The sequence below is a fragment of the Nyctereutes procyonoides genome, unplaced genomic scaffold (assembly GCF_905146905.1).
Source record: "Nyctereutes procyonoides isolate TBG_1078 unplaced genomic scaffold, NYPRO_anot_genome, whole genome shotgun sequence".
Lineage (NCBI taxonomy): Eukaryota > Metazoa > Chordata > Mammalia > Carnivora > Canidae > Nyctereutes > Nyctereutes procyonoides.
In genome coordinates, this window is record NW_026575139.1 from 8,946,484 (window position 1) to 8,972,994 (window position 26,511).

General features: G+C 51.1%; 2 protein-coding genes across 3 annotated transcripts; both read right to left on the minus strand.

Annotated features, from left to right (window-relative positions):
- Window positions 1–1,279: 1,279 nt before the first annotated feature.
- Window positions 1,280–11,204, minus strand: LOC129496173 (plasma serine protease inhibitor-like). 2 transcript variants are annotated; one of them, XM_055304218.1, is made up of 6 exons: window positions 11,111–11,204; window positions 10,865–10,971; window positions 4,982–5,614; window positions 3,350–3,620; window positions 2,858–3,005; window positions 1,280–2,310 (listed from the first exon to the last, which is right to left on the minus strand). In XM_055304218.1, exons 3-6 carry the CDS (start codon window positions 5,595–5,597, stop codon window positions 2,122–2,124), a joined length of 1,224 nt encoding a protein of 407 aa, XP_055160193.1. In that variant the 5' UTR covers window positions 5,598–5,614; window positions 10,865–10,971; window positions 11,111–11,204; the 3' UTR covers window positions 1,280–2,121. The 2 variants fall into 2 exon arrangements, with proteins under 2 accessions (XP_055160193.1, XP_055160194.1); XM_055304219.1 differs by lacking the exon at window positions 10,865–10,971 and having other exon boundaries at window positions 11,111–11,195.
- A 6,437-nt stretch (window positions 11,205–17,641) lies between these two features.
- Window positions 17,642–26,218, minus strand: SERPINA4 (serpin family A member 4). Its single transcript, XM_055303617.1, has 5 exons — window positions 26,123–26,218; window positions 23,761–24,408; window positions 19,979–20,252; window positions 18,976–19,135; window positions 17,642–18,201 (listed from the first exon to the last, which is right to left on the minus strand). The coding sequence occupies exons 2-5, from the start codon at window positions 24,389–24,391 to the stop codon at window positions 18,001–18,003; spliced, it is 1,266 nt and encodes a 421-aa protein (XP_055159592.1). The 5' UTR covers window positions 24,392–24,408; window positions 26,123–26,218; the 3' UTR covers window positions 17,642–18,000.
- Between the last annotated feature and the right edge of the window lie 293 nt (window positions 26,219–26,511).

Below are 26,511 nucleotides of genomic sequence, written 5' to 3' on the forward strand. Positions count from 1 at the left end.
CCAGCTCAATATCACCTCTTCCAAGAAGGTTTTCCTGACCTCTTTCTCTCTCTCTCCACCTCCCCCTCAGCCCCCCATGCTATATCATTGCGTTCATCCCAGGATCACGTAACAGTTGAGTGATGAGGCCTGCAATGACACCCAGCCGGGAGCTTCAGTGTGTGACATGCAGCCACCCTGGAGCCCATCCCGACCTCATACATGGTAGCTCTTGTGTGACCATGTGCCCAGTGAACTTCAGACAACTCTGGACCTTGGTCTTACACACATCACACAGGCAGGGCCTCCCTCTGACCTTGGACTGGTTGGGCAAACAGTGAGAGAAATATCTGCCAAGGCAGGAGAGACATTTCGCAAGGGAAAGGCACACGGGAGTGGGTCTGAGCCCATGAGGAGGCCCAATCCTGAAATGCTGTCCCTGAGCTGGAAGCTCAGATGCAGACAAGCTGTTTGGGGTCCCATCTCAGCCATCTGCCCAACCATATGTCAACACAGGTGCCATCCGGGTCCCAGGACCTAAGCCTCTCACTGTCCTCAGCCTCTGCACACCCCCTCACGTCCCCTCTGTAAAATGGGTACACGGACATACTCTGCGGGGTTGTCGAGAGATTCAGGAGATGACAGGTGTAAGGTGTCCCCAAAGGCTGGCACAAAGTAGGTCCTCAGTACTTTGAAGTGTGCCCAAGGCTTGAGGTTCTGACCTTTTGCAATACAGTGCAGACTCTGGAATTAGGGCAGTAGGTACAGCCTCACTGGGAGCATACTAGGGCCATGCAGGGTGGGCTGGGCAAGCGCTCAGATTTAAAGGGGTGGCTAATTAGAGGACAATTCGAGTGAAGGACTCATTCATTCATTCATTGATTCTTTAAAGTGTCCGATCCCATTCATTTGCTAGACAGGAAGTGTCTGTAGGGGCTTTCATAAAAGAGGAGGGAGAGTAAGCTTGCCTGCATCCCAGGGGAGCGATGCATCTAGAACCAGGCTTCTGGTTCTCCATCATGTCTTCCCTGCAGCAGAGCACAAGACTGAAAATGTGGGTCTGGGGGCTGCACTCCCTGGGGCAATTCCTGCCTCCACCCTTGTGTGAGTGGAGAAGTAGCCTGCTCTCCCCAAGCCTTGCCTCCCCCATCTGTAAAATGGGGATAATAGCACTACCTGCCTCACAGCAGATAAAGGCAACCATCCAGGTGAAGCACGTGGCACCAGGCCTGGTACACGGTAAGCTATTAATGTGACCGTTCCCAGCATTACTTCTGTAAGGACAATGACACTCAGTGTTTGCAAAATGCTTTATTACTCTTGTTGATGCTAAAATTCGTGGTTAGTCATCAATGTCTTCAACTGATACTCTAGTGTTTGCAACAGGTCTCTATTCTCCTGCCCCCAGCCACGCCAGGAGGTCGTAATGAAGCCTCAGGTTAGTTCGATGCTGTGATGGGCCCTTTCCACCCTGGTGCCCACTTGCTTTTCTTCTAGGACAAGGAGCACTGGAATGTGTTAAAATCTACGGTGATGGGCAGGGAACACCCCAGCCTCTTTATATGATGTCAAGGAACCTTCAACCTTTCACCTGATCCTTCCTTGGATGCATGGGGGAAATTGAGGTCCAGAGAGGAATAGGATCACCCCAATGCCCCACAGCTGGTTAGCTGGGACAGAAGCCCCATTACTTGTTTTTTTTCCAAACCACGATGAATGGATGGCTGGTATTGCTGGCAAGAGAAGGCCTCAGCTTAGAACTACATTTTTTGGTAGAAATGCCTGCCAGAACAATCCTCCTACAGAGCTCGGTGGCACTGGGCTGGGCATCAGAGGCCTGGATTCTGGGCCTCTCTCTACTGTTAACATGCTGTGTGTCCTTGGGCAAGTCAACCAACCTCTCTGGGCCTCGGTGCTAGACTCCACTGATGAAGAGTGAGGGCCAGTCCAAATGCTCTCGAAGGTTCCTCAAGGTGGCCACGTCTTGCAGTTGTGTGAAAAGAAGCCATCGTTAATATATCAATACTATGATTATTATTACTTGTAAATGCTCCATTAGTCAACGAAACCTGTGTCAATCATCAGCTCCCAGTAGGGACTTCCACTATGGAGGCTTGTGACCTTTCAGGAGAAACACCCACCTCAGGGATGGGTCACTTTGCCAAGGAAGAGGATGTTCGTGGCATTCTCCACAATGAGCATCATAAAGGGCCTGTTGAACATGATCTTGTGAGGCCTCATTGGGGCCGACTTGAACATGAAGATTGCTTCTGTGGCTGCAGCCGCTTGAGTCCCCGACTCGTCCACCTCCACCATAGCCTTGTGCACCATCTGCAGAAGAAAGATCAGATGTCACCAAACCATCAGGGGCTGGGAGATGCCATCACTGGAGACGGTGAAGCTTCTGCCATCACTGTCCAACTCTCTGTGCAACCATGCCACCAAGCAGGTAGCAAATGACAGGTAGTCGTGCCACTACTGTGCACTGGGATCTGTGCCTTCCCTTGAATTTTCATGGAATCTTGAAGCAAGGATGTGACCCTCCAATTTTATAGCGAGAAAGGAGGCTCAGAGAGGTCAAGTAAGTGTCACACAGCTAGTGAGTGAAGGAGCTAGCACCTAAGTCTTAGTTTTGATTGCTTCTTGAGAGCTCCTCCTAAGACGCGGTGCTGGATATGGCTTCCCATTGCACATAGGATGAGGTGCAAAGTGATATCTTTGTTTCTTGAAGGAAAAGAGGAGAGTGAGAGAGAAAGAGGGAGAGAGAATCTGGAAGGTGGAATGGAAAGAAAGGAGTGGAGCAGAATAAATTAGAATAGAATAGAATAGAATAGAATAGAGCAAAATAGAAATCACAGAAAGCTTCTTCTGAGCTCACCTCAGACACCTGGATATTAGTGTCGTTGGTCATGCCAGTCAGGTCAGCGTGGGAGGTAAAGACGTCATTGATGCCCAGCGTAGGGAGAACTTTGTCCAGCTGGTAGGAGCCCTCAATGGAGAACTTGGGAAGATAGAGCTCAAGCTGCCTGGAAAGAGAATAGGAACTTTCATCGGCTGGCTGAACTCAGATCCCAGCTACCTGCCCTCAGTTTCATAATGGTCCTCCAGCCCCTTGCCTAGAGCCCACCTGACTCTGGACTTGGACCATAGGGTCTGTCCCCATGGGTCCCCACACACTCTGACGTCCCCATTAGGAAAGTGGGCGCTCAGGCCTGCTCCCCCCAGCTGGGCCAGGCCCTGGGGGCTGGGCCCTCACTCGATGCCTCCAGGTTGGGAGGCAGCTCCTGGGTTGGGTGAGACCTTCCCACCACTGCTGTGTCTCCCTGGCAGTGTGCAGGGCCAGCCTGGCCTCACGTCGCCTGTGGAATACCTCTTTGTGAACATCTTGAGCCACTTCTTCAGTGTTTTCTCACTCATTCCATTCTCCAGCTGTCCCATCTGACCCTCACTGGGGAGAACGAACAGAGCGGTGGCGTTCCCTTGGTAGGGGACACCCACCACCCTGCAGGAGAGGTTCCGGTCCACGTAGTAGTAATAATGGTCTTCCTGTTTCATCATGGGCACCTGAACCACCGTCTCCGAGGTCACATGGAAGTCCTGCTTGCGGGTGCTTTTGTGGTTAAAGCCTGTCTCCCACTTAGCTAAATATCAAAATGGAAAAGGTGTTAGAAAGTCCGAGCTGCAGATGAACGGTGTCGAGACAGTAAACCCACCAAACAGAGCTCATCCCCCCTTGCGCAGTCTCCTCCTCAGTGGCAGGGATCCCGCAACCCTTGGACTAGAAAGGCAAGCCTTTTTATAACTTCAGGGATGTGCCTGAACTTTCTATGGGGTTTTTCTTCCATGTGTGCAAAGAAAAGGGGATGGTTTTCATGTCCTTGGAGGCCCTTGGCTGCCAAAGTTGTTTGTTTGATCTCTGGTGTTACTCAAGGTCAAATATCTTCTAGAAGAAGGTCCGCTGTAATGACGGCTGACAAAGCCACACTACACCTTGGGGAGTTATTCTGTTTTTCACTCTTTTCCCATTTTTGGATTTTGATCTCAGTTTGGGGGAGAGAGTTTGTAAGGTTCCTGGACATACAGGACTTTTCCTACTGAGAAGCCCTCACTTATGCTTCCTGCTGTGTCTGATCCCTCCAGCTCTTCTGCATCAACGAGATACAGATAGTTCTCTGCATCTTCTTAGTAGACGTAAGATACGGAGGACCCCACCTAGCTTCTGTCACAGTTGTCCCCTGCAGCCTGGTGTCAGAGAGAGAGTCCTGCATGGGGGGGGGGGGGAGACATGAAAACTGGGACTCCAAGCTGGATGCTCGCTATCTGTGCTCCTAGGAAGGGGGAGGCAGTTAACAAGCTGTTTCCCTCTTTCCTCTCTCCCTCCCCTCCTCTTTATCTACTCCTGCCTCCACATCCTCAGCCAGGCCCCATATGGGGGCAACAAAGGGGCTCTGCATCTAGAAGGAGAAGCAGACATGAGAGCGGAGATGAGTAGGGGTATCCACCAGAAACGTCAGGGAGATGGAGGTGGGGGGATCAGCTGTTGTGGGAGGTGGGGAGAAGACTCTCCAGAGGCCAGGTGCTTGCCGAGGGATTTCTCTGCTGAAAGAAGAGCCTAGCCCCTAGGAGGACATGGGGCCAAGGGTGTAGGGGAAGGGGGAGGCCCTCCAAGGCCCTTCTAAGACCTACAATCCTTCCCTGAGTGGCAGTACAGTGGCCATGGCAATCTCGTGGTGGAAGCTGGGGCCCAAGGCCCATGAACAAGAGCCAACTCTTCCCCAGGGTGGCAGGTGAAGGGGGGACAGCAGCCGGGGTCACAGACATCCCCTTACACCATAGGAAGATGCCTGACCTACCCTCTGCTGATTGTTGGCCTCACTCTGTCAACAAGGCACCAGAAGGGACTAACTCTACTCTTACTCCTTTAAGGGTGTGGGACTTGGGGGACCCTTTGGACAAAAGCAGAGGAAAGGAGAGCGTTCAGCCCAGAGCACCTGGGTCTTACCTTTAAAGAAAATGTAATTCACCATCACCATGGCCTCAGTGCTATCCAGGTCCTTAGCCAAGTCCATGATCTTGCCTTTGGTTTGCTTTGCCACGTAATCGTTGATCTGCTTCTGGGCCCCCGCAGGGTCCCCAAAGTTGGTGGGGAAAGTGTCTGCCAGGTATAGCGTCTTCACGGCCCGGAGGAAGGTGTCCTGGAGGCGCACGGTGGGGCTGATGAACAGGGCATTGCCGAGGCTCAGCTGGATGTCCTCCCTGGGCTGGGCGAAGTCCCGCAGCAACTGGTGGATCCTGCGGTGCAGCGCCTCCTCCAAGACCTCCTGGGGACGGAGGCCCAGGCCTTCTAGGATCTGCACCTTTGTGGATGATCCAGCCCCCAGGGACAGCATGGCCAGGGTCGTGGAGATGCTCAGAGGGGAGAAGAAGATATTCTGATCGGGGGCAGCCGTAGCCAAGGCCCTGTAGAGGTCGAAGGCGAAGTCCCTGCTGGCGGGGGCCACTGTGCTGGCCACAGGCGGCTCCTTGACTCTCTTCTTCATCTCCCGGGGGCGGTGGCGGTGCAGGCTGGCACCCGGCGAGCTGAAGAGCATCAGGCACAGAAGGAGGCAGAGCTGCATGGTGGCTGCTCCTCACTCTGAAAGGACAGTGGGGAGGTGTCCTCAGGGAGGGTGCACAGTGGGGGCACCTCCTCAGAGAGGGGACTGGGTGTGTAGGGCCGGTGTCCCAGGCTTGTGACCACCCAGCATGCAGCATCTAAGGGAGATGATGAGCCTGTGCAGTTGGGAGAGGGGGCTAAGGAGAGCCGTGGAGGCTCGAGGACAGAGACTCTGGGGACGTGAGCACCTAAAGGTCGGGAGAGGAAGGAGAAAGCAGAGTTCGCAGAGCAGAAGTGGGGGCTGGCCACCAGAGCAAGAATCCTCTCGTCCATATCAGGGTTCGTGCTACAGGAGGTGGGACGTGGGAGTGCATGGCTCTCTTCTCTCCGCCTCATCAGCATCTCTGAGGTTCCCAGGCAATGAGAAGCCTGCTTCCAAGGTGGCCTGTGACTGTCACTTCAATCCCTGGAGGCAGCGTTTGCAAGGCCCGGTGGTCCTTCTGTGAACTCAGACCAATTACCACTCCCCCACCACGGGCCCCTTGGAACTGCTGGATTTATCCTCGTTCACTCAGCAAATACATATTGAGCATCTCCCCCATGGCCGGCAGGGTGCCAGGCTCCAGAGATGTGCTGCGGAACACGCAGATGCCAATTGGTTCTTTTCCCCTGGGGCAGGGAGCGGAGCTGTGCAAGGACCCGGGGGCCATCCTTGCTCCTCATCAGAGGCACCTCCCCACTCCCAACCCCGTGAGAAAATTCTATGCTCTGAATGTGAGCATCTCGACTTCCCTCCTACTCTGTAGTGGCTGAACTGTGTCCCCCACATTCCTACAATGAAGTCCTAACACCTAGCACCTCAGAATGTGACCGTATTGAGAGGAAGGGTCTTTAAAGAAGTGATGAAGTCAAAACAAGGTTGTATGGGCAGGCCTTGTGAGAAGAGGTGAGGACCCAGACACACACAGAGGGGCGTCCACATGAGGACACAGGGACAGGGCCAGCATCTGCGGGTCCAGGGGACAGGCCTCAGGAGGAATCAGCCCTTCCAGACCCATTTCCTCTTGTGTGCTGCTTTGTTACTGCAACCCTGAGCCAAGACATGTCTTCTTCCTTCCGTCCCCCAGAGAAGGAGGCCTCCCAGGTGGGCCCTGGGAGGTCCTCAGCCCCTGCCTCCTCCCTCCTCTCCTGGTCCATCTGCCTAGACCCTTCCTCTCTAACCAGAAAACCTTCCTGGGCCCAGGCCTTCCAAAGTCCCCCATGTCCACGGTCCCCCGTGACCAGTCCAGACTCGGCAGCCCAGCCTCCTGAGTTCAAAGGTCAGCCCCAGTACTTCCCATGAGTGTGGTTTGGGGAAAGTCGGTCATGCCCGGAGCCACTGAACACACCTACCCCCCCCCCCAAATCTGTGCAGCGGAGGTGACTCCAGTACCTGCCCCAGGTGCTGACTGGGGGCTTTAAGGAGTCAACACAGGTCAAGGCGCACACCTGTTGCAGTGGAAGTGTCAGCCGTGGCTGTGGCAGCTTCCAGTCAAAGCCCCACCGAGGTTGCCGGTTCCTCAGCTGTGCTGTGGGGTACACACTCTCACTGCACACTTGCTCTCGTGTGTACCTAGTGGCCTGTGTGCTGAGAAAAGCCCTAGAAGGTGAGATCTCCCTCCAGCTGGGTCTTCTTCCTCCAAGGACACAGTGTCATCAAGTCCCCAGCCTCAGGGTCCTGCCAGAGTCACATGACCCACACAAACCCCAAACCCAAAGGCCCCAAACAGCTGCAGTGGGCATTACATACAAAGTGGCCCACTTGGGAGGGAGGGCAGGGGGAGAGAGGGCCAGTGACCTTGGGGGTCAGGCTGACCCAGCTGCAGTCCTGAGTTTGAGCAAAATCAAGTGACCTGAGCAGGGCACGCTCACCAACCCTGGCGTTTAGATTGCACCTGAGCTCACAAAAGAGGCTCATTTAGAACATTCTGTTTGCAGAAGCTCCGGCCACCCAGAATCAAATACTGCAGCCTCAGCAGTCACGGGCCTGCTGTTGGGTGCTGCGCCGTCTCCTCCTATCTGCCCTCCCTCGGCCTCACACCCACCTTCAGAGGCGGGTTCTGCTATTAGCGCCGTTCAGAGGGGTCACCTGACGCTCAGACAGGCCAAGTCCTTGGCTGATGGTGGTAAAGCTCAGTTCTTTTTTTTTTTTTTAAAGATTTTATTTATCTATTCATAAGAGATACAGAGAGAGAGGCAGAGACACAGGCAGAGGGAGAAGCAGGCTCCCTGCGGGGAGCCCGATGCGGGTCTCGATCCCAGGACCCCGGGACCACACTCTAGGCCAAAGGCAGTGGCCAACCACTGAGCCACCCAGGCGTCCCAGCAAAGCTCAGTTCCGATGCTCACAGCCTGTGCTCTACACCGCCAGGCCATTTCGCTTCCCCAGCTCCCGGGCCCTCCTTCTGCGCCACCGCCTCCAGTCTCTGGATCCCCCGCCTCAGCAGCCAGCACTATAGCTGCTCATCTGCAGATAATTAAGCCACAGGGTCTGGGCTTCCCAGGTTGACACCCCCTTTCTGTTTGCACCCTGGGTGTCAGTCTTTAGAGGATGTGGGTGGGTGGTTTAGTCTCTGTGTCCTTTAAACTAGCCAATTTTACAGCACAGTATGGTCCCTCCTGCAAAGTGTTAGAACCGTCAATGTAGCAGGATGCTGCTGAGCAAACACTTCAGCTCAACCTCCGCTCACTTATTATCACAGATTAACACCGAGCTGATAATTGCCTCAAAAGAAATGCTTTCAGAGAATAGTTGCAGACACCGAGGGAGGTTCCTGCTTGGATGGAGCCCAGAGGCAGTTGGCGCGGGCAGGAGAGAGAGTTCTGGCCTCCTGTGCCTTCAGTTGGCCCGGTGGCCTTGGGCCAGTTCCTTCCTTTCTGCAGGCCTCAGCTTGTTCATAAACAATTCTCCCCACCACTGCCCCTTTGCCCCCCACCAAGCACCAGAGGTCTGGTGGGCCAGAGCCACTTTCTCAGCACCCACTGAGTCTCCCCAGACACCAGGGTCTCCTTGGAGGTGGCCCAGCCTCATGCACTCTCCCCTGGGGTGCAGGTTTGGGACCTAGAACTCTCCACTTGGGCTCACTCTCTCTCTCTTACTAAAAACCAGTGTTTAAGGACACCTGGGTGGCTCAGTGGTTGAGCCTCTGCCTTCAGCTCAGGGTTTGATCCTCGGGTCCTGAGATCGACTCTTGCATCAGGCTCAGGCTCCCCGTAGGGAGCCTGCTTCCCCCTCTGCCCGTGTCTCTGCCTCTCTCTGTGTCTCTCGTGAATAAACAAAATCTTTAAAAAAAAAACCCAAAACAGTGTTCATTAACAACCTATTCGATACTCTACAAATATTACTGCATCTACCCATCAAAGGAAGAAACATCATTGAGACGATTTTGCAGATGGGTAAACTGAGGCTGAGCAAAATGGTATATAGCTTGTCTCAGCCAGTGAGTGATGGAGCCGGGATTAAAATCCAGATTCCTGTGACTGGTGTACACACTGCCTCGTTCTTCCTTTCACGGTTCTGAGACAGGATACCTTGTTCCCTCTCCCCTGTAGCTAGGTCCTGGTGAGTATCCCTGGGTCTCGCCCAAGCTCATTTATGCTCCTCCACAGCAACACAGAGCTGGTATCATCACCATCGTTGTACAGAGGAGGAAATAGGGGGTCCGAGAGAGTGAAGGCATGAGGGTGCTGGTTTTAGGCTTCCCAGTTTCAAACCCGGACTGGGCCGTCATCATATTACTAGGCCTCCGGCGGAAAGACCCAGCTTTGACAGAGTTTTGTGCCAACTGTGAGCTGGGGTGAGTCTGCTCCAGGCCCTGGGAGTCTGGCCCCTGGGAGATGGGCTCTCAATCAGGAGAGTGGAGCCTGGCCTGGTTGGCCCTCTCCTGGGCCCCCCGATGCCAGTGTTTCTGCAGAGAGGTCCCTGCGTGTCCAAGGGAGAAGAGCAGATGGATCCAGAGCATCTGGCACCCCAGGCCAGAGTGACTTGAGCCGGCCAGGCTGGGCAGGGGCTGCACAGGCGCTGAGGAAGTCCTCCCACTAATCCCCACCATCCATGGACTCCAAATCTGCTGCACTTATTCCGAATGCTAGGTCCCAAATCCTACCAGGTCAACCTGGCGCTCAGCTGTGGGAGGCATGTGCCTAAGGAGACCTGTCTGCTGCTCGCTGTTGTCATGCCTTGCCCCTGCCCGGCCCCTCCCCGTGCATTGTTATTCTCTAGGATGGCCCCTGAGCCCCCACAGTGATGGAAGCATGGGTTCCACATGCATTTGCAGGTGCCTTCCTGCCTCCCGGCCTCTGTTCCCAACTAGAGCACGAGCTCCTAGCAGAGAGCAACCGAAAAGCAACCGAAAAGGCTTTTGCTGTGAGGTTTGCAGCCAAGGGCTGGTGCTCAGACCCCTTTTTGGAAGAATGAATGAATGAATGAATGATGAATGAAGTCCTTCTCTATGGCTCAGAGGCTTTAGAACCTGTGCTGGACGCGGAGCCCTCCTGCACCCAGGGCTAACTTGCCAGGTGGCTTGGAACAACTCTCCCCTGCCATTCGGCTTCCATTTCCCTTTTCCTTCCTTAAAACTCATTTCTTGAGATACGAGTGACATACAAAAAGCCCTGGGCCGTGTACACCCGTGAAACTACCACCAGCACAAACAAACCCATCGCCTCCTGGCCCCCTCTGCCCACCGCCTTATCCTTCATGCTTCTTGATCGGTGACCAAGGACGCTGGGCAGCAACTGCCCCTCTCCTTAGAAAAACTGAAAAGTATACTTATTTTATGTCCAAGTTTCGCCTATTTAACACATCGCCACACAGCGTCCAGACCTCGAGCAGCCCCTGAGACCCCTGTAGGTGGCAGCTCCAGCCGGGGCCGCCCTGACTCAGGAAAACAGAGCTGTTCCGTCGTTTCTCCTGATTTCTAAAGGTCCGAGATGGCAGGTGCAGAAAGCCAGACAGAGGAGCACCGCCTGTGGACCAGACTCTGTCGCCTCTACCTTGTCTTGGGGTTTCTCCACCTCGGAGCTGTTCTTTGTCATGGGGGCTCTCCTGTGCCTTGTCAGCGATTTAGGGGCATCCCTGGCCTCTACTCACTAGACACCAGTGCAACCCTGTCCCCAGCTGTGCCCATTACAAATGTCTCCAGATGTTGCCAGATGTGCCGCAGGGATCAAAATCCCTCCTGGGCGAGAGCTACCACATACCGAATCTTCACAGCCACTGTGGGGAAGGTGTAATAATTCGCATCTTACCTTAAAGGACACCAAGGTGCTGCCAGATGTAGTGTGTGCCCAAGTTCACAGTTCTGGGGCGGAGGGTGGACTCTGCGGCCTCCGAGGCCCTGGCTCTCTCCCCACCCCTGTGGGAAGTTTTCCTGGTCACTCTGGGGCTGCCCCAAAGCTTCAAAGCCTCTCAAATCCCAGAACCCCAGTATCCCATCAGGCCCCATGCCCTCAAGCCCGTGGGCCCCCCCGTCCGTCTTCAATGCCTGTACTTACTCTGTCTCACAGTCAAGCGTGCACACAGTGGAGGTCCCAGTCCCTCACGCTCAGCGAAAAGCAGAAGCTGTTGGAAGGAGCATTTGTCACTGACCTGGGCAGAGCCCTGACTCCGCCCCCGCCCCCTTGGCCCTGCCCCGTCCTGTCCTGGAGGGCTTCTTGCCAACGGGTAGGCTGCAGGCACAGCCACCTGAGCTCTGACCTGGGGCCACCCACTCGCCAGTCCTACACAGACCCCCGTTGGCCTCCACAGCACTGGGTCCCCAGGGAGGCCACCTGCTGCTGGCATTCCAGACACAGAGAAAGGGACACCCTCTGGCAAGCCTTCCTTTCTCCAGGCTGATTCCTCTGCTCCCACAGCCACTTGGCTCTACATCTGGGGCAGGATCGTGCGAGCCCGAGGTCTCCACACCCCCAACACTATCGGATTCCCAGGCAGTGCTTACCGGATTCCTTCAATGGTGAGAGTCTAGAGGAAGTCAGAGGGACTGTCACCATGGCTGGATGCAGGGACCATTGGATCCAGTCCCCTCACTGTGCAAATGACTGAATTGAGGCTTAGAAAGATGAGCGGGACATCAAATTAGGGACGTGAATCATTAGGGACAGAATGGCGCCAGGTGCCCAGGTCACCAACTTCAAGGTCAAGGCTTTTTCCTTAGGAAAGGGCTGTATCTGGGATTTCAGCTGGCTCAGCTGGAGCTGAACTGCCCTTTTTGACCTTGACCTTGGGGCTCTGGAACTCAGCCCCACCATTTCAAGAGCATTTCCAAGATGCTGGTGCAGGGTGCAGGCTCAACCCTTGCTTCATTCCCAAAGTCCCCGGGCCCTGGTGTCAGGTGTCCTGCGTGTGACCAAGACCCAGGGGTGGTGTGGGTGAACTGGGGTGGGGAATTGGCAGAGGAGACAGGGGGCCAGACGTTGTCCAGGGGAAGCGATCTTGGTGTTCAACAAACAGGGTCCCTCTACTGCCTCTGAGACCAGGAGGAGACTGAAGCCCACTTCAGTCTACAGGTAAACACCATCACTACCGGGCATCGAGCACTTACTTTGTGCTTGCTGCCTCCCAGATGTGCCAGAAGGTGGGTACTAGTATTTCCATCGGATCAGTGAGAAGACAGAAGCAGAGAGAGGTTAGGTAATCAGCCCAAAGGCACACAGCTAATAAGGAGGAGCGTTAACAAGGGGAAAGCTAGGTCTCTTCCGTCCATTGTCCCATGTGACATAGCAAGAGTCCTTTAAAGAACCTAGAGGTGGAAATCATATTACATGCCTGTGTTGGGGTGGATAACATGCCCCGCAAAGAGCCACATCCTAATACCCAGGATCTGTGGATCTTCCCTTATATGACAAAAGGGACTCTGCAGATGTGACTTTAAGTGAAGAATTTGTGTTTTAAAAGATCTTACTTATTCCTGAGAGACAGAGGGAGAGAGGCAGAGACACAGGCAAAGGGGGAGAAGCAGCCTCCCTGCGGGGAGCCCGATGCAGGACTCGATCCCAGCACCCTGGGATCACGACCTGAGCCGAAGGCAGATGCTCGACCACTGAGCCACCCAGATGTTCCAAAGTGAAGGATCTTGAAATGCGAAGACTAGCACAGATTATCCAGGTGGGTCCTAAACCTCATTATAGGGACCCTTATAAGTGAAGGCAGTGAGGAATCAGGCTCAGAAGAAGGCAACATGACCACGGAAGCAGAAGACCTTGCGATGTGGGGATCCAAGGATGTTCGATGACCAAGGAACTCCAGGAGAAAGCCCTGCTAACTTCTCCATGTCAGCCCAGTGAGACTTAGTTTGGACTTTGGACCCCAAAGTGTAGGAGAATAAGTTTGTGCTGTTCCAAGCCACGACGTTGGCATGAATTAGTTACAGCAAGAACAGGTAACGTGTACGATACCCCAGAATGGGCGCCGCATGGAAGTATTTGGGAAAGATGGGATTAACCAAGGTAAGTAGGACTTCTCCAGCTCTGGGCTGTTCCTGGAGACATCACATGGACTACTTTCCAAGACTGTGCTGTAAGGAATAGCTTGAGAATTGGGGGAAAGTCTGTGGCAGCCCCGGACTCCCCGCCCCGGGTGCCCCGAAGGTGCCCCGAAGGAAGGAGGCAGAGACTGGGTTAAGGTCCGAAGAGACGGATTTCGGCAGGGCAGTGGGGGTCTTGGGGTGCAATGCCCCCCGTATCGGCCTGCTAGGGCCGCCAGAACAAAACGCCATAGACTGACTGGGGGACCTAACAGCAGAGATTTATCTTTTCGCATTTCTGGAGGCTTGAAGTCCAAGATCAAGGTGACCTCAGATGTGGTTTCCGGGGAGATCTCTCTTCCTGGCTCGTAAATGGCACCTTCTCACTGCGCGCTCACTTGAGCTCTTGGCCCATAAGGAGAGACATAGAGAGGCAGGTCTAGTGTCTCTTCCTCTTCTTATGAGGATGAGGACACCATCCCTGTGGGATTAAGGCCCAGCCCTTATGACTCCTCTGACTTTAATTATCTTCCCGAAAGTCCCCATCTCCAAATATAATCCCATTAGGGGTTAGGACTTCAACATGTGAATTTTGGGGGGATACCCTGAAGTCCGTAACTGCCTCAGGGAGTGGGTAGGATGGGCCAGCGGCCAGAATATGGGAATTTAAAGGACTCTATAGGTCATGATAGACTTTTTTAGAAAAGATTTTATTTATTTATTCATGAGAAAACAGAGAGAGGCAGAGACATAGGCAGAGTGAGAAGGAAGCTCCCCACAGGGAGCCTGATGTAGGACTTGATCCCAGGGCCCTGGATTCACGACCTGAGCCAAAGGCAGGTGCTCAACCACTGAGCCACCCAGGAGCCCTGATAGATTTATTTTTCCGTTATCACCAAGAGTGACCCAACCCCAGCAGATGAGCTTCGCCCTGGGCAGAGGTGCATTCTGCTCAGCCCACCGAGTGCTGTGATGCTGAGAAGAAGTGATTTTAATGAATTGGGGGTTTTACTGACTCACCTGCCTGGCCCCTGACACACTGTTAGCCCACTTCACCCTTCAGGTGACCTGCCAGCCCTGGCAGGTGTATGAAGTTGTGACTTGCTCTAGAGGACAGAGTTGTGACAAAAGATGAAACAAGGGACTAGTTCACATTTGTGGGGCACCAAAGAGTTGTGCTTTACATATAATGACTCATCCAGTGCTCGAAATCTAGTGCTGTGTTAGGTAGTATCATCTCCATTTTACAGATGAGGAAACTGAGGCCCAGTACAGCCCACGTCCCATGCTATTATGGGCTGAACTGTGTCCCCACCACCACCACCTTAGAAGTTGAGCTGATTTAAATATAGAGGGTCAATGCTGAGAGAATTAGTTCAGGTGAAATCATTCGGCAGTAGAGGGGACCCTTAAGCCCCTCTGACCAGTGTCCTCATTAAAAGGGGAAATTTGGATACAGACACACACACAGAGGATGCCACAGATTGACAGTAAACCATCAGAGGCCCGGAGGGGTTCCAGAACAGATTCTCCGCCCCACAGCCCTCAGAAAGAACCACCCTGCCAACACCTTGACCTTGGACTTCCAGCCTCCAGAACTCTGGGACAATACATTTCAGTTTGTGGTGCTTTGTTCTGATGGCCCCAACAAGCTAATACACTCAGTAATTGGTGGCGGCTGGATTCGAACACAGGCATTCTGGCTCCAAAGTCTAGGTTCTACACAGGGCCTCTTGACAACTCCTAGAAACACGTGTCACCCAAGCTTGCTCCCTGCAGGTGCTCAGAGCATGGGAGCATGAGACCACTGGCCTTAGATCTGCCACTTGTCAGAAAAGGGCCCCTGACCTGCCCAGGCAGCCAGGGATGGAGAGGGCTCCTTCCTGCCCCTCACCTGCCACACTGAGTCAGAACCAGGGGCTCCCAGGTCTGTAGCTTCAGGGGATCCCATGTTCACCCTCTCCTCTCTGCTGCAGCAGCTGTTGTGGGGCTCTCTGCCCACTAATGGGGTGGGGAGTGGAACCTGAGATCCAGAGGGGTGAAGAGCCTGCCCCCCAGCACAGGGTTCGTGGGGAAGCTGGGGCTGCACTCCTCCTTGTTTCCATCCAGATTTCAAGTGCCTCCATTGGCGGGGGAGGGGGATCCCCTGGTTTCCCAGCAGGGGCTCATCCCCAACGAGTAACTATTTGTTGAATGAAAGAACAAATAACCGAAAGAGCCCACGAGGCATCTCTACACACCCACGTATGAGAGCCATGCAAGCTCATCATTCCACCGGCATTCTGGGGTCCCCAGAGTATGCCACTGGTGCTCATGGTACTCCCATTGCTCCCAAATGGTGTAACCAGTGCCACACAGGTAAGGGACACCATAGGAGAGCAGCAAAGGAGAAGAGGAGGAGCCCAGGCACTGCTCTTGGGGGCAGTGCCTGCATGGAGTCTTTTTATTTATTTATGGGTTTAATGTTCCAAAAGGGCATTTAGAAATCTGAGGAGCTGGCATAAATATTTACCCAATCAATTCCAGGGATGTGTCGGGGGGTGGTACGGAACAAACAGCTCAGGGACCTTGTTCAGGGCACAGCCTTTTTCTTTCATTCATTCATTCATTCATTCATTCATTCACCAAATATCAGTTGAGCCTCAGCCACACACCAGACCATACGGTCAACTCCAGGGCCAGGATCTGGGGTGAGTGAAGGGGATGCAGTGTGAACAGAGCCCTGACTTTGAGATCATCTGTCTAATCAGGGCTGGGGGATCAGCGATTAGTGTCAGCCAAGCACGTCTGATGGGAGGATGGCCGTCTGGTTGGGGAGGGCATGAGGCAGGAGATCCTGGCAGATGCTCAGAGATGGGGAAGGGGGCTCTCAGGGCAATGGGGGTGCAGGAGCAGAGGCCCGGAGTGGAGGCTATGGACAACCTGGGAAACAGCAAGTTTCCGCAGCTGAAGTCACTGGACACACGAGTGTGGGAGGAGGCACAGAGGCAGGAGAGGCAGAGCTGCAGGTGGAGGACTATGGGCATTATCTTACAGGCAATAGGGTGCCACTGAGGGCTTCTGAGCCAGGGACTGATGGGCGTAATCGGAATACGGAGGCACCAAGCTCAAGGCTGAACTGAGGGTGACTCCTCCCCTTTCTTTCTCTGCATCATACCAGGGCTTCACATTCCCACACCACCCAGGCGGCACCGGGCACAGTCACCCCAGGCCTTGGCCTCTTTCTCCTGAAGGGCTTGAACCCACCCACCCAGCTGCCTCTGTAAGGGCAGAGTTGCCAGTGTCACCCTGAGCCAGACTTTATTTCCTTCCTGGCTATTAAAAAACAGAATTCAACTTCCCAACGGGTGCAGGGGGGAGTGGACTCATATTTTCAGTAATGTAGTTGTTTTTCAGCCAATGAAACCAAGGATTGAGGAAGGAGGAGGGTCTGCATTCCTCTGAGCATGCCAGGACACGGGGTCCTGCAGCCTTTCCAGGGCCTTGTCCGTGTAGCTCGGGGCTGGTATGATGAGCACCAGAAGGTCCTGCTCAGCACCCTCCTTTTCTGGGATGGCACTTGTTCCAAGGCTGTCCTGTCCAGCTCAGGGCTCCATTTTAGAGGCCAGGGGAGAGAACCTCCAAATCTTCCCTTCCTACCCTCTCTCACTTCCTGTGAGACAATGGCTTTTCCCGCAACCATAAACAGGTCATCTGATTCTTGCTCTGGGTATTGGTTTCCTGGTTTCCCACAATGAGCCTATTCCTGTACCTGTGACATTATGTGGGCCAGGAACCACGTCACACAAAGCCTGGATCATTGTGACTCTTGCTCAGTCATCTCAGTGCTGGAGGTGACCCACAGCCTGTCTCTTCAATCACCAGTGGAAATCTGGGTCTGTGACCCAGGACCTCCTGCGTCTGACACGCTAGGTGACAAGAACATGCCCCAGGGCCCTGCCTAGGGAGATGCATTTGCCACATGTTCCTGAGGTTCAGAAACAAACACAGCCAGGTTCCGTTGGCTTACCCCTACAGGAGGGATCAAGGTTTCTTCTCTAAGACTCTGAGAGAATTCACCCCACATGCTACAGACATCTGAGCTGGACCACCTGGGACAACCCGATTAGCCGGGTGAGGAAGCAGGCCCAAGAAGGAAGGGGATTGGCCTGAGGCCCTGGAGCACATCAGTGGAAGAGTAGGATGTAAACACAAGCTCCAGACTCCAATCTCAGGCTCTTCCTTCTTCTGCAGTGCATGTGTGACCATGACCCCTGATCCGGGGGACTGGCCACATCTCTATGGCCAAAGATGGGGGAAGTGTCTGCACCACCCGGGGGAAGCTGCCTGCCTTACTGGGCCTTCTTCAGTAGGTCTTTGTGGTGACCGCCTTGACTCGTGCTCTTCCCACCAAGGCCTTTGGAGCTCCCACTCTGAAACAAGGCATCCACCCTGCCGGGGAGAGCAGGCTGCCCACATTGCTTCTCCATTCCATATACACCTTTGCCAACCCACTGGAACTTGGAGTATCTCACCCTCAATGTCTGGGACCAGCTATGCCAGGGCAGCGCAGAAAGAACCCCAAAGAGATGGAGAATAAGGATGCATTTACTGAGAACCTACTATGTACAAGGCACCAAACCAGGCTCCTCATAACCATCATTGTGTTTAATCCCTTCAACCAGCTGGTGGGGTTTCTCCCACTTCCTGGGGTGGTGCTCAAAGTGGTGAGATGATCTGCCTGAGGTTGCACTGTCCTGCGGATCTGGGTGTCCAGTCCATGAGCATCTCCTACCACCCACATCCCTCTCTCTCGCCAACTGCTTCTGCCCTGGACTCTCAGGATCTTCTGCGTCCCCCTCTCCAAACATGGAGCTGCTCCCATGGAGTCCCCCAGGCCACGTCCTCCTGCTTATAACAGAAGAGCCAGCCCTGGGAGGGCTATGGCTTTGTGGGGTTGACAACCTTTCCCAGGAAGAGGATGCTCTGGGTGTTGGTGGAAAAGATCACCACAAAGAAGGGCCGGTTGAACCAAAGGACTCTGTGATTGTGCCAGGCAGACAGAAAGGTGGTAAAGATGCCAGTGGCTGCTGCAGCCTGGGTACCAACTTCATCCACCTCAAGAATGGCTTTGTGGAAACTCTGGGAAGGAAATCATAAGTGTTATCTCAAGAGAACAGGAATCAGGACTTAGGGAAGGCTTGGCGAACCAGAGGTGGTTGGAGATCATCACTACAGGTCACCGCTTGCCAAGCCACTTGTTGGGAATCTCCCAGCAAGAATGTCTACACTGGGTGGATTTGTGAGCTAGATGACCTCTTATTTATAGGAATAATTATTTCTATCTGCAACTGAACACTTTCTATGTGCTTAGGGCTCTTTTTAAATCTTCATAGCCACCCTATAAGGTTGATATATTATGGCCGTCTTACAAATGAGGAAAATAAATCTAGACACTCACTAGCCCTTTAATGCCATAAGGGAAATACTTGGAATTCAACTCTATAACTCAAGGCTCTATCCTGGTGTACACTTTTGTTTTCTTACCTGAAGTCATAGATCTCTTTCTCTTGTCAAAGAGATCTCTGATACACACACACTCAGCCCAGCCTGGTCTATATCCTCCCTCTACTTCTATCAATGCATTTGTCACTGTCCATTGTGATCTATGAAGCCCACTTGGCTGTGAGAGCTCCCTGAGGACAGGGTCTGGGTGGATACCATTTTGCCAGTGCTAAGAACTAAGCCAGCAAACAGGGGGTTGGTTCATGGATGCCCATGCCTGTGGATGGTTGAATGAAATCCAGGCTCTGAGATTTCATGTGATGGTAGAGAGAACACATATCACCCGGCAGCTCTCATACGGCAGAAGTTCCCCACTGAGTCTTCAGGCATGGATGACCACGGATGACTTACCTTGGACACCTGCACTTTTTTCTCTTTGGTGATGCCAGACAAGTCAACCTGCTTTGAGAACAGGTCCACGAAGCCCATCTTGGGCAAAATCTCATCCAGTTGATAGGAGCCAGAAATGGAGAACTTGGGGAAATGCAGCTCGAGCTTCCTATAAAAATGTCTAAAGGAGGCATGGGGTTAAAACATTGGACCCAGGGACAAGCAAGGGACCCCAGTGCACTGTGGTCCTCTTGACTGCATTCTCTAGCTGGCCCCACTCACTCCAACTGACTGTGCTTCAAAGCTCCCAGAGACTTAGAGTCAGGACCCCCACTCCCCCGACCCTGGCCTGCTATCTGCAGGAGCTCCTCCCTTGGGAGCACATTTTCAACAAAGGCTGCTTTCTGTGAACGTGCCAGGTGCCCAGGGAAATACAAGTGTGACAGTTTTGCCTTCATCTTTGTTGGGGTCCTGCGATTTTCACTTATTTGGGACCAAAGATGATTTATTTGGCTAGAATTCCTCTACCACGTGAGCCGTGTGAATTTTCCATCCACATGTGGCCCTAGGCTGAGGCTCTTATCTGTGGTTGGAAACTTCCCCCATTCATAGCCCCAAGGTGACAGGAAACTTCCTTGCTACTTCCTTGGATGAATGGGTGGAGTTTTCTTAAGACCCTCTATACTAAGCATCTTGACCGGAGGTCTATGCACTCACTGCACAGGGGCAGATCCTTGAAGAGCCGATGTCACTTCACACAAGTCTTGTGCAATATAAGGGCTACATCTAGAGCCAGGAATCTTAACACCTAGTCTGGTTCTCTTCTCACCAATAGGGGCAAAATCATATTTCAGATGTAACAGGAAAGTTCATTGTCTAAGGGAACCCATGGGAAGTCTGAGAGCAAATAAGAATTTTTTTTCATAATTCGGCAATTACCCCCATTCTGGACACTGGCTTTCATTAGGAGGGTCCACAGGAAGGGCAGTGCTGCAGATTCAGCACCACCAGGCACATTGATTACCTCTTCTGAAGTAAGCGGTTCCATCTTGTTAGCATCTCTGGGGTCAAGGCCTCTTCCACTTGCTTCATTTTCCCTCGGTTAGGAAGGATAAAAAAGGCTGTCATGTTTCCTTTGTAATCCATCCGCAGCACTGAGCAGGGCAAGTATCTGTCATTGAGATACCAGTGGTGCGCTGTGTCCTGCAGCATCATAGGCACCTGGACTACGGTATTCTCATCAACGTGGAAGTCTTGGGTAGTGGTCATCGAGGGTTGGAATGGTTTTTCCCACAGAGCTGAAAGGAAGAAGGAAAGAAGGCACAGGGCACCTGGGGACCAACAAGCTAAGCCTTCAGCTAGGGGATGCCTCTCCCACAGTCTTGGAGACGTCCACCTTACTATTCCATCATGGTGTACCATTTAGATCCTTCAAAACCTGACCTGCCTGAGAAACAGATCTCTCAGGGCTCATTTAAGATTCTAAAATGTGAGATACAAATCAGTATAAGCAAGGTTGTTTCATGTATTCACCCTTATTTACAAAGCTCTTATTTATTTAAGAGAGAGAGAGAAAGCATGAGATTGGGATGGACAGAGGGGGAGGGAGAGAGAGAAAGAATCTCAAGCAGACTCTGTAGTGAGCTTGGAGCACAATACCAGACTTGATCTTACAACCCTGAGATCATGACTTGAGTGAAACCAAGAGTCAGACATTTAACTGACTGAGCCCCCCCATGTCTTCACCATTTCATCTACATTGCTGCACTTAAAATTTTTTGCCAACCTGATGTTTCTGTAGTGGTAGCACATTATGGCTTTGTAGTGTACTTTCTTGGTTAAAAATAAGGTTGAGCAATCTTTTGTATGTTTATTGACCAACTAAGTGTCTTTTTTTTTTTTTTACGTCAACACCAGTTCATGTTTTTCTCTTGATTTGTGTAGGGTTGATTCTTAGTGATTTGCAGTTCTTTCTGAACTGAACGCTAATTGTCTATTGGTTGCATGAGTTGCAAATCCCTTGTCTTTCTCTCTGACTTGCATTTTCACTCTATTAATAGTGTTTTGGTGATTGAAATTCTTAACTTTAATGCAGTGAACATATTAGTCTTTTCCTCTGTGGTTAGGTCTTTTGTGTCTTGTTTAGGAAAGCTTTCCCTTCAAGGTTTTGAAGATAGTCTCCTGTATTATATTCTAGAAGATTTAGTTTTCTCTTTTGCAAAAAGGACTCTAGTCCACCTAGAATAAATACTTATTACTCATTGAATGGAGGGGTCCAAACCCATTTTGTTCCCCTTGTGGGTATCTAGTTGTACCAGCACCATTTTTGAAAAAATCCACTCTTTCCCTAGTGCTCTATCATGGCAGTGAGGGGGAATGTCAGCTTTGACAAATATCAAATGTCCATGTATCTATCCATGTGGGCATTTCTAAGGTCTATTCTGGCCTCATTATTCTGTCCCATTGGCCCATTTATACTACATAGCCTAAATTAATATGGATTTATGGTAAGTCTCACCCTCTGGCAGTCAAGTTTTCCCATCTTAACTATTCTTGGCCTTTTGCACCACCATACACATTTTAGAATCAGCTTGTTAACTGCCACCAAAAAGATAAAATAAACCTGTTAGGATTTTGATTGGGATTGCATTAAATATTTAGACTAATTCAGGAGAGAATCAACATCTTTTCAGATTAACTATTCCTTTTCATGAACATAGTATATCTGTATTTTAAAAAATTTAAGTGTACTTTAATATCTCTCAAGAGAATCTTATCTACAGAAATGCTGTGCATCTTTGCTAGGTAGTTTTCAGTTTTGAAGGTAAGCCACAATTTTCCCACTCTCTCACCATGTGACTTACAGTGAGACCTGGGGCTATGTTTATGTCCCTAAGGTGTTGGGCAGATGTGTCAGAGGGAAGGATGTCTCTATCTTCATTCTATTTCTGGAGGACCTCTCATTCTCAGGCCAATAACACTAACCCAGTTGGAGCTACATCTCTTTCAGGAAGAGAACACTCAAACCCTGCATTATTTATGGTCAAAGCTTTGGATAGGTTGATGGAATATACTATACATCTAAATTATATTTTGAAAAGATTGACATCTATAGAATAGTGTGCAACCATTAAAGCAAGATCTAAATAAAGTTTTCAGTGGCATAAAACAGCACACACAGTTTTCAATAGCATTAAACTACACCTATACACACACACACACACACACACACACACACAAATGAATGCAAAACCTGGAAAATCTGAATAGTCTGTAGATTGCACCAATGTAAATTTCCTGGTTTTGCTTTTGTATGACAGTTGTGTAAGATATTATTCAGGGTAACCTGGATGAAAGGTACATGGGATCTCTCTGTATTGCTTTCGCAACTTCTCTAAGTTTATGGTTACTGCAGAATTAAAAAGGTTTTTAAAAACGTTTTCAGTGGTGCACAAAAAATTCCATGTGTAAAATGCAAGCAATGACCGATTAGGCTGGATTTTAGTCTGGGACTGTTTCCCAGAATCTGTTCCCTGTAGATTCTGGGTTCAAGGTGGTTACAAGTGTGAGATCAGGAGGTAGATGTGAAGCAACCACCACACTCTAAAGGTCTTCCCAGGAAGATGGGATGATGAACAGATCTAGCAGAGCTCTGTGTGCTCAAGTTTTCCATGCCGTCCTCCAAGTCCATTGTCCAACATTAGCCCTCCAGTATCCCCAAGCCACTACCAGGTGCCCAGCATGGACCTCTCCACAAGCTGCCCATACACGAACCCACTGTAGTGGCTGGATGTCCCTGGCATATAGATCCCTGATAAACTCCAAACTTCCACCTGCGCCAAGGACTTCACTCCGTTCCTCCAACTCCACTTCCTCCAGACCTTCACTTCCCCACAACTGTGCAAGGTCCAATTCTTATAGCAATCCCCTTTCCCTTAACATTCATGGTGGCTTTGTTCCTCTCATGGAACACTGATGATGCACGCTGTACAAATCTGTCCCCACACTGTGATTTCAACTGTTAATATGTGTGTGTGAATGGAAGACTGGAATGAGTTAGGTGAAATGTTAACACTGGTTACCTAAGGGTAGTAAGATTATGAGTAATTTCTATTTCTCTTTTATACCTTTATGTGTTTTTAGGTGTATTCAAAATGAGCATTGTTATTATTAGATTAATTATGATTACTCTATTTGTTGAATATATATAACTGTCAAGTCTCCACAAGGTTCTTTTGCAAAGGTCCAGAAAAACAAATATTTTAGGCTCTGTAGAAACTGCTTATCTCTGTGGCTGTGTGAAAGCAGCCTGAGAAAATACATAAATGAGTGGGCATGGCTGTATGCCAATAAAACTTTATTGACAGAAAAAAGTGGTTCATCAGATGTGGCTGGGGTTGGTGGTTTGCCTATCTCTTTAGGCCCTCTCTTAAAGACTACATAAAAATGTGACATAATTTGATTCTCAAAACAAAGCTTTGAAGGAGGGACCCTTATTATCTTTACTTTAAGCAAACAACCTGCTCTGTTTACACCGGGGTAAGTGGCAGAGCTTTGATATGAATCCAGCAGTTCACCTTGTGCATTTCATACATTACTACCATGAAGAAAATAAATAAGTAAATATTTCTAAATTTTCTCAATACTACACAATCTTAGATATCTGATGCTTTCACGTGAATCTTCTAAGGGTTGCTTGACCCTATCTGACCCCTTCCATCTACTTTCTCTTTTTAAAATATTTAATCTATCCTTAAATTAGGGGGAGAGGGAAGATACAGGATCCACTAGCGAACCTACTCTTACCTTTGAAGTAAATGTAATTCACCAGCACCATTGCAATGTCCGTGTTCAGGTTGCTCACCAAATCCACAATCTTCCCTTGAGTTTCCTCCTTGATGTGGTCATTGATAAGCTGGGTGGTGCCCACAGGATCATGGAAGTTGGTGAGGAAGAGTTTGGAGTCATAGAAGGCCACACTGTCATTAAGAAATCCCGGAAGGATCAGCAGGTCCTGGCTCAGGAATAGGGTGCTGCCCATGTGCATCTCCAGCCTGTCGTCCGGAAGGTGGAGAGTGTGCAAGAGGTGCTGGAAGCCCCAGTGGATGTCTGACTCGGACACCTCTGTGAGGTTGAAGCCCAGACCCTCAAGGATCTGGGTCTTGCTGTGTGAGCGGGCCCCCAGGGACAGCATGGCGTAGGAGGCCGAAATGCTCAATGGGGAAAAGAAGATGTTGCTCCCAGGACTTTGGGAAGCCATCAGGTGGTAGAAGTGGAGAGCGAAAGCTGTATTGCCCGGGGCAATCTTGAGGCTAGGGGAGCCCTCACCTGTGCTTGGAGGCTCCTGATGGAGGCTGTAGCGCTCAGGATGCAGCTGACCATGAGGTAGGACTAGCAGTCCAGCCAGAAGGAGGAGCAGGCTGTCTGCAAGATCCATCTTCTGCGCTCTCAGGGCTATAGGAGGAAAAAGAGTGCCCAGGCAATTCCTCAGTAGAACATCCAGCTGTCCTAAGAAGTTGGGCAAGGGCAGGGCCCCAGGGTGATAAATGACACTGTGAACTCTTGCAGATGGACCTGTGGCAGGATAGCAAACAATCCAGCACTTTCCCAGCATATGATGAAGATGATATTCCGTGGCGGTGCTTTAGATGAACAAAGCACACTTCCTGCCCACACACCTCCCTGCATTTCTCATCCCTCTGAGCTCTGCAAGGCACTGGCTTCCATTCTGGTCCCAGAGACTCCAGAAATGACTTAATTGGGTCACCTAACTGGTAAGTGAGCTAGAACACAAAGTCTCCAGACTCAGCCTGGAGCTCCTTTTACCATTCACATTTATTCCCTCGGTCCGGTGACCCACTGCAGCAAGGGTGCGAATCACCAAAGGGTATGTTACCATCTACAGCAGCAACATCCAAGGTGTGCTTTACAGTCGACATAATCACTTTAATGCCATTTTGCCTGCCCCTCTTTCCTAGGTAGAGATGAGTGGAACTCTCACCATTGTTCCGTACAGGTAAGATCATCAATGTTCAAAAGCTAACCTGCCCAAAGTCCCAGGAAAAGGATTGATCTCTTTTTGTAGTAAACTTAATCCGCCCCAAACAGGGTGCTCGATTTTTCTCCATCAAATCTGTGCTGCTGCATCAAATGGACCTACCATTACTATCTTGTTCTCAGCTCCAAACCCAGTTGTCATCTCTAGTCTGTGTTTGGTCTTCCATCCCCGACTCCATTCAATCATTGTACATGTCTGACAGGCTCTTCCCCCAACCCCCCAGCCTGTCCACTGCTATGACCTTCACTCAGGCCTCCAGCCTCATTCACCCAGACCAGGGGTCAGAAAACTTTTCCTGCAAACGGCCAGAGAGTCAATGTCTTTGGCTCTGCAGGTCATAGTCATGTTGCAGCTGCCGAACTTGGCTGTGTTGGCTGGAAAGTGGCTACCCACGAGGCAGGCTTGTGTGTGGCTGTGTTCTGGTGAAACTTCATTTATGGACAATAAAATGTGAATTTTATATACTTTGCGTGGGTCACAAAATATTGTCCTCCTTTTGATTTTTTTCAACCATTTACAAATTTTGTATTTATATGTATATTTTATATTTTGTTATATCTTGCATTCTTAGCTCAGGGACAAGGTAAAAATAGGCCGTGGCCTAGATTTGACCCATAGGCCACCATTTGCTGAGTCCTGTCTTAGACCACTGTAGCTTCCTACCTGGTCTTTCTATATTATTTTCCACCCTGGAATGGGAGTAACCACTCTACTCACCTGCTTAACACCTGTCCCCATAGCATGGCTTCCTACCAAGCTATAATACCTTCTCCTGCCCTAACCGTCACATGCGTATTTATCTCTGGCTTTGCAGTGAGTTACCCAGAATTCTCTATCTGACATTCTCCAAAACACCTGGGTCTTAAGTCATGTGTGGCCTTGCAGGAGGCTGCTTCTGGGCCTGGGTGCCGGTTTGCCCACTAGTGAAATATGAAGGCTGGTGCAATCATCTGTAGGGGTCTTTCCAGCCATAGGATATGTCACCTCTAGGTCTTTCCTAGTCTTAGCACTACAAGTCTTATGTTCCAGATCTCCCAATCCTAGGAAAACTAGGATGATTGATCACCCTCCCTTCTGATTCTCAATTGTGGCCCTCAGAGAGTTACTCACGGTCAGTCCTGGTATGGCCCCTGGGCAGCTGTCTGAGTGCTAGAGGAAGCCCAGGAACAGGGTCTGGGCTTATCAAGCCAAGGAAGGTTGGCAGAAGCTTTCAGCACCACCAGCACCACCTACCACCTCCCAGATTAGGTAATTATTAACGAACAGACCTATGGGTGCAGCGTGGAGTCTCAACACAGAGAACTTTACTGAAAGTTGGCTCAACCTTCTCAAGATGACCCCCCTTCTGTCCAGGGGGATTCCAACTGAGTTTACCCCTTGCTCTTTGTGTAGTGCACTAATGTTTGCCTGGCACATGCTTCCCCCAGAGGCTGATGGGGCCCCTTAGCGGATGTGGCCTCCACATTGCCCCTCATTGGCCATGTGAACTCAGGCACATT

What these genes read in the sequence shown, in the direction of transcription:
- SERPINA4 (XM_055303617.1), bottom strand. Translation starts at nt 24,391, where the DNA reads ATGGATCTTGCAGACAGCCTGCTCCTCCTTCTGGCTGGACTGCTAGTC. An exon ending in GAATTACATTTACTTCAAAG is followed by an intron (nt 20,253 to 23,760) that starts GTAAGAGTAGGT and finishes TCTTCCTTTCAG; the next exon opens with CTCTGTGGGAAAAACCATTC. An exon ending in AAAAAGTGCAGGTGTCCAAG is followed by an intron (nt 18,202 to 18,975) that starts GTAAGTCATCCG and finishes TTTCCTTCCCAG; the next exon opens with AGTTTCCACAAAGCCATTCT.
- LOC129496173 (XM_055304218.1), bottom strand. Translation starts at nt 5,597, where the DNA reads ATGCAGCTCTGCCTCCTTCTGTGCCTGATGCTCTTCAGCTCGCCGGGT. An exon ending in GAATTACATTTTCTTTAAAG is followed by an intron (nt 3,621 to 4,981) that starts GTAAGACCCAGG and finishes TTTGATATTTAG; the next exon opens with CTAAGTGGGAGACAGGCTTT. An exon ending in CTAATATCCAGGTGTCTGAG is followed by an intron (nt 2,311 to 2,857) that starts GTGAGCTCAGAA and finishes TTTCTTCTGCAG; the next exon opens with ATGGTGCACAAGGCTATGGT.